Genomic DNA, 7,427 nt, shown 5'->3' with positions numbered 1-7,427 from the left:
TAATTACAACAAAAATAAATACATTTGTTTATAATTTAAAGCTTTTAGTTAAAGATAAATTTAAAAAATAGAATTAAATAGAAAAAAGAATTTCAATGTGATCACAGATTTTAGGTTAATAACAAAAGTATGTAAAAAAGTGAGAATACTTTAAAGATTGATGAAAAAGATTAGAAGAATGAGAATTGAGTACAATCGAAATTATTGTCACATTTTATATTATCATCCTTTTTACGAAATTATATGTTAAATATTGAGTAAGCTTTTTGTCGTTACCTTATACGATGTGGACACATCATATTTTTAATGTACATGTACTTTGAGAGTGATTCAGGGATATTAACTCAATTGCAATGTGAATGATTGTCTTCTATAGCCAATAACGTCTACGTGATATATAATACTTCGGTGAATTAATTCCATAAATTGTTTCTTTCTTAGATTATAAAGTCTGATTAATATAGTGTGTTCAATAAAATAAAATTTCCAAAAAGGTTGACATCACCTTAATATTGCAAGAAATTAAGAAAAATTATTATTACTTAATTCATAAATCGTTAAATTGATTTTATGATTTTATTCAAAATATTGTTTATACAGGGAATTTCACTTAAAATGCAATATACAAAAATATATTTCCATAGAAACCAGGGCGTACTATCCCACATAAAATGCAACATGTCTGAATGTTTCTAGTTCTAGTGTTACTTCTAGTTTTACATTAGCGCTATCACTAGAACTAACGCAAGACCTAGAACTAGGATCATTTTTAGCCGCCTTGAGACTCACGGTTAAACCCGAATGTTTCTAGTTCTAGGTCTAATGCTAGTTCTAGTTTTATACTTGCACTGTCGCTAGAACTAACACTATACCTAGAACTAGAATCATTCGGGTTTAGCCGTCTTTAGAGACGTGAGGCTAAATGGCGGCTAAATGTATAGTTGTTCAAAATGATTTAAAAGTGCAAAATTTGTCTAAAATTGTTTAAACTTGTTCAAAACTGAAAAATTTTATAAAATTGCCTAAAATTATCAAATTGAATTTAAAATTGTCAAAATGTGTCTAAAATTATCTAAATTCCCTGGAATAAACCTTGATATTCCTTGTTTTCCAATGTGATGGGAAGTCGACAATACAGTAACTTAAGAAAGATCACCATACAACATGATTCACAGTAACTATTGACGAATGAAGGCAACACTCAAGCAACGAATCAGCGAATATGATGCACTACGTGAGCCATTCGCTACAGATCTCTGGACTGTACTATTACACTATGTTGCATTTTATGTGGGACATGCATAGTAGTTTCGTAACTATGGTTATTGCATTCATATATTGCGAGTTATATGAAATTCCCGGTATGTAACAGATAGATTTAGAAGATTATAACTCAATATGAACGTTTCATCACACACCTGGCAATGAATATTCTCGTAGATTACATCATATAATATAACATGTTCCATACTTTTAGTTTTAACATCTAACTTTTTATATAAAAGTGTATAATTTAAGATATTCGCGTTATCACGTAAATAAATTTCGACAATTTCTTTGAACAATAAATTATAATGTAAAATTAATTTATTTTTTCAATATAAAACAATATCTTGTTTTAACATGATGATTTAAGAAATATATTTCAATATTAAAGCACCAATTTGTAAGTAATTTGTGCAAAACTGGCATTTTTTTAAATCTTTCTTAATAAATTTATATTTTTTTTTAATTTTAAACTATTAATATCAAAATAAAAAAATCCAATCAACAATAACGATTTTTAACTATTCCAGAATCAATAATATCTTTTTTATATCACAATATACAAATGAGAAGAAACATTAATAAAAAAAAAGAAATAATTCTTCGTTCAATTCATATACCTTCTTTTCTTCATGATAATTGCGACTTCCTACAGTTACACAACCACTTAATGATCCGAGCGTTGCGTTCCACAATGGATGGGGGCTCGCTTGGCCTCAGTGCTTGAGGTTGGCAGTGATCAACGTTATCGATGGGTCGACTTGAATCGACGGTGGATACATCCGAGAAAAAGACAGGACTATCCGAGGATCTGCTATCGCTTAACATATCCTCGAAACTATCACTCGTAAGCCCGAGGTGCTCAAAAAATTGTTCCAGATGGCTCACTGGGGGCTCCGCAGATCTCCAATACCTATCGCTGATATCGGATTTTGATCGCAAAATCGGGCGGTCCCTTTTATAACGGAGACATTTTTGTCTTTTAAAACTAGTGATTGGTTGAGGGTAACGCGCTCTACAATCTGTCTCTTGACAGCAAAAATAAGAACTTCCCCCACTATGTTGTGTACTAGAACCAGAATCTCTTCGTGTATCCTGAAATATATAAAATATTTCTAATATATAATTTTTTCTCATCAGTAAAATAGAGAGAAAGCAATTAAACTGGTACCCAACCCAACCCAACCTAACCCACATAATTATTATGGAACATAACACAATAGTAAAAAAAAAAGTATGTGAAGCAAAGAATAAGGATAAGGAAAAGAAGTGATAGGAAAGAATAGCAGAAGTTGGGAAGCAGAGAGGGAAGACTCTAGTAGATATAAAGGATTTAGCCAGGAACTGGAGGAAGTGGAAAAAATGGATGGAGGAATAGGAAAAAGATTTATCCAACGCCATCAGGCATAAGGATCAAGGATCAATAGAGCGAAAGCCATTAAACTGGTACACCCACATAATTAGAATGGAACATAACACAATAGTAAAAAAAAATTATTTGAAGCAAAGAATAAGGATAAGGAAAAGAAGTGATAGGAAAGAATAGCAGAAGTTGGGAAGTAGAGAGGGAAGACTCTAGCAGATATAAAGGATTTAGCCAGGAACTGGGTGAGTGGAAGAAGTGGATGGAGGAATAGGAAAAAGATTTAGCCAACGCCATCAGGCATAAGGATCAATAGAGAGAAAGCAATTTAACTGGTACACCCACATAATTAGAATGGAACATAACACAACAGTAAAAAAAAAAGTATTTGAAACAAAGAATAAGGATAAGGAAAAGAAGTGATAGGAAAGAATAGCAGAAGTTGGGAAGAAGAGAGGGAAGACTCTAGCAGATATAAAGGAATTAGCCAGGGACTGGAGGGAGTGGAAGAAGTGGATGGAGGAATAGGAAAAAGATTTATCCAACACCATCAGCCTTAAGGATCAAGGATCAATAGAGAGAAAGCAATTAAACTGGTACACCCACATAATTAGAATGGAACATAACACAATAGTAAAAAAAATATTTGAAGCAAAGAATAAGGATAAGGAAAAAAGGTGATAGGAAAGAATACCAGAAGTTGGGAAGAAAAGAGGGAACACTCTAGCAGATATAAAGGATTTAGCCAGGAACTGGAGTGAGTGGAAGAAATGGATGGGGGAATAGGAAAAAGATTTATCCAACACCATCAGGCATAAGGATCAAGAGAAGATAATTTTTTCTTGATTTACAAGTAATATTTACCTGTCTTGGTGGTGGTGGAGGTTCACTTCTTTGTGTATAATGTCCACTTGAACCACCACTATCCCTGTTTGACAAACTCTTGTTGCTACTTTTATTGGAACTTGGTTCTGCCCTGCAATGAAGATCCGGAAGACTTTTGTGGCATCTTTGAGCATACTCGGCGGGAGGACTCAATGGACCCAATTGTTCTACACTCAATTCTTCTGCACTGTCGCACACCAAGAGCTGTCTAAGCTTATTTTGAAGAAGATCACTTGTTCCTGAATGAACCGAACGTCTATGAGATATTGGGGGAAGAGATCGTGATGGTGAAACCGCCATATCTAATGATTCATAATAATGTTATGGATGACATAATATAGGAGAGTTATTTTTTTTAAGTACTTACATTGTGGTAATGTAGTGGATTTATAATTGGTAGTATTATGTGTGCCATGTGTTGCAGTAACATTAACCGATTTGCTTCTAACATAAGTTCCATACCCGCACCCAAAACTTTGAATAGTTCTCGTTGGAATTGATTGGGTTGTATCTCTAACAATTTCGGACTTAACATAAAAGGGTTTACTCTCCGCAAGGAGTTCTACGGCCGATTTCCGTTTTGAACGCATACTTTGCGATTTTGATAACGTTGGGTACATCATTGTGGCCATCCTGTTAGAAGAAATCAACAGCTTTCTTGCACCAAATGGCACAATCCTTTTTTAGAGTCGCATTTTGAACGTGGGAATGTTTATAATCTAGTTTTCAATAAAAAAAAACAGAACTCCCCATTTAGAAAACATCGATGCACAATTGAAGAAAGAAATTGAGCCACTTTAACTTTAAAAACATGACGACGAGATTTGACGGTTTTGTGCACATTTATTATTGTTATCCGATTGAAAAGCCGATTATCACATGATTCTTTTAAATGATTACAACTTAAGTTTTTTTTATGGTTTTTTATAGGTTTTTTTCCGGGTTGACCGACTTGTTCAAGGCATAAATATCATGGCTATGTATACATGGGCTTTCACAGGTAAAATACAGCTGTGTTTGACTTATTGGTCAACTTTTTTAACTGCGCTTGCGCCATTCTATTCGTCGTGTGCGGGAGGTGCCGGCTTGTTTTTATATTAAGCCTGTTTTGCTTCAAGAGTTCTGTAGTTCCGAATAGTTCTGAAGTCTATTCTTGTTAATAGATGGCTCTATATTGACCATAAACACATTTTTGATAACATAGGAATTAAAATACGACTTCCTCAATTTGACTTTGAATGAAAGAAGAGTACCGTGTTGATTTCTTACTTTTCATGCTCACGAACAGCATCATTAGACCTGCAAACTTTCTGGTTAAGTCGTGCGTCTTTTGACTCTTTTGAAAGAGTGTTTAATGTTTTGGACACCATGTTGCAACCTTCTTCAGAAACAAGTTCTAAGTCACTTCGAACAGTTAGGTTCGATCAGTTCTAGGTCTAGTGTTAGTGTTAGTTCTGGTTTTAGCTTTTACGAATTTTTATAAGAACCAATTTGTGCCGAATTACTTTTTAAATGAGATATTGAAGTTAGGAAGGAATTTCGACTTTAAGGTTGGGTTGAAATGACTTAAAATAAGAAATATATTTTTTGAGTTACATAAAAAATTCGTTGAATAAACAATTCCTTTTTTTTCATAATTGTTGAAACTGTCATCTTTTTGACATTTAAAGTTGTCAACCTCGTTATTTCGGCGCCTACTTTGATTGTAAAATGAAATTAAAACGCATTTTTTTTTCGATTTTTTTCATAAACAACCATATGATTTGATATGTTCATCGCATAGAGAGATTTATCCTCTATCAAAGGATGCAAAAGAAATATATGCATGCATCCCATTTAAAATAACAATGTTGGTTGCAAAAAATTGGACGATTGTTCTAAATAATACAACTATAACGTATGTACTAGAATTGATGGATGTGGTTTTATATCCTTTTTGAGTTTTTATTATTATTATCTTCTTAACTTTAACACAATCTCACATTAACTTATTTTATTTTACTCATTTAACTACTTCTTGCTTACTCTAATTTACCATTGATTCCATAGATGGCGATACTTATACATAAACTTCAACAATGGAGAAAAACGTTATAAATAAAAAAGATTCCTAATGCATCAAGAAATCGTAATCTATAATTATTTTTCATATTAATCTATCACAAGTTTCTGGTGATAGCATAAATCACAAAATGTCAAAATAGGACGATTTTTCTTAATAAAATCAACTAGGTACAACACATAATAAAGCCTTCCTACTTAAAATACATCATTTTGGTATAAATCAATACTGTTATGTTTGTATATAAGTATTCTTTCACTGTTGAACTATAATGTACTTTTATCTAATCATACATATCGATTTTCTTGATTATTTATATATAAAATTTAAAAAAATTAAATGCATTATTTAAATGATTGAATTGAATTTTATTAAATGTTACAAAATCATCATTCACATTAAATTATAAAAAGAACCCTAAATTTAAACAATTTGATTTTCCGCAACCTTTTTATCTTCCAAATATTTATAATGCATATCCATGCAATCATTATTATCAATATGAACCCAACCAGTATTTTTCATATGATACACCCTAACAATTCCACCAGAGTATGCATCACGGTGGGTTGCATGATAAATTGATCTACGTCCCAATTCGTAGGCCTCTTCATCTTTCATATCCCAATTATATCCGGCATCTAATACACCAAAAGCATAAATCGACCCTGAACCAACACTGAAGACTTTTCCTGGTGTTCTAGTGCCTTCAGAATCAACATAATAAAGCTGAGGACCCCTTTTATCCCATCCAGCAATCATCATTCCCATTGAAAGTCCCATGCCTTTGTAATTATAAACCATATTAGCCATGAGCTTTGAAGCGGCAGCTACGGAAATACGCTCCCGATTTCTTAATTCGTACATGCGGCATTGTTTAGATAAGACTCTGTCCCAATAAACACAATCTGCAGCACCTCCAGCTAACGTTCCCAATAAAAAGTCATTAATTTCAACAATCTTTTTCATCGTTTGTGAACCAATAAACGCTCCGCCTGTAGCACGAGAGTCAACAGCCAAAACAACTCCCCCTTGATACTGAAATCCTAGAGTTGTTGTACCATGATCAAATTGTATTTTGATATCCTTCCCGGTTTCATCTTTTGATAATTTTCCAAACATACCTGCTGGCTGTGAATATAATTAAAAATTAATATACACTAATAATGATTAATTCCATTTAAATCAAATTCTACTAACGTTAGAGGTAGGCGGAACAGCGAATTCCATGTTATTTTGGAAGTTTTGGTTGAAATTAGCAATGTCGATATTCAATTCGTGTTTATTTTTCCATGAATCGAAATCTTGGAGGCCGCATATTTCTGCCAAAGCCATTTTTATGCGTTGAAAACTTACTGAACGTTATAAAATTGTATTGAAAATTGCAACTTCAATGACAAAGCAACAAACTGAGACAAGTCTTTTAAAACATAACCTAAATGTCGGATGTGTCAATCTAAATTAAATTTACAGATGGCGCCATAAATTATTTAAGTAAAAAATTTAATTTTTATTATTTTTGTGCTATAAAGTAGCGTAATTAATAAATTTTGACAAAAATAAAAAATAATAAAAGTCTTGTCGTATAATTTCCATTTACATGATATTATTCAACAAAAATATAGTTTAACGTAACATCTCAAAAAACTAAAAATAGATGGCGCCACATTTTTAGGTTATATTTACCTTTTTAAGAAAAAAGGGGCTACAAAAGAAATCTTAAACGCATAAATAATAATAGTTTAAACGCATTAAACGCATAATTAGTTTTCCAGTTTTCTAGTAATCAGCTATGCTGTACCCTATATATATATATATGATATGTATATACTTTATATGTATATTTCTTTT

At 32.3% G+C, this 7,427-nt stretch overlaps 2 protein-coding genes across 2 annotated transcripts; both read right to left on the bottom strand.

Moving 5' to 3' along the window:
* Positions 1-1,767: 1,767 nt before the first annotated feature.
* Positions 1,768-4,506, bottom strand: LOC111418872 (protein FAM110B). The gene is made up of 3 exons (XM_023051574.2): positions 3,882-4,506; positions 3,494-3,816; positions 1,768-2,361 (listed from the first exon to the last, which is right to left on the bottom strand). The coding sequence occupies exons 1-3, from the start codon at positions 4,144-4,146 to the stop codon at positions 1,897-1,899; spliced, it is 1,053 nt and encodes a 350-aa protein (XP_022907342.1). The 5' UTR covers positions 4,147-4,506; the 3' UTR covers positions 1,768-1,896.
* Positions 4,507-5,920: 1,414 nt separating this feature from the next.
* Positions 5,921-7,017, bottom strand: LOC111418865 (Proteasome beta5 subunit). Its single transcript, XM_023051564.2, has 2 exons — positions 6,777-7,017; positions 5,921-6,707 (listed from the first exon to the last, which is right to left on the bottom strand). Exons 1-2 carry the CDS (start codon positions 6,909-6,911, stop codon positions 6,000-6,002), a joined length of 843 nt encoding a protein of 280 aa, XP_022907332.1. The 5' UTR covers positions 6,912-7,017; the 3' UTR covers positions 5,921-5,999.
* Between the last annotated feature and the right edge of the window lie 410 nt (positions 7,018-7,427).

Source organism: Onthophagus taurus, chromosome 7 (genome assembly GCF_036711975.1).
Source record: "Onthophagus taurus isolate NC chromosome 7, IU_Otau_3.0, whole genome shotgun sequence".
Lineage (NCBI taxonomy): Eukaryota > Metazoa > Arthropoda > Insecta > Coleoptera > Scarabaeidae > Onthophagus > Onthophagus taurus.
Note: the sequence above shows the minus strand (reverse complement) of the source record. Positions and strands in the feature narration are given on the sequence as shown.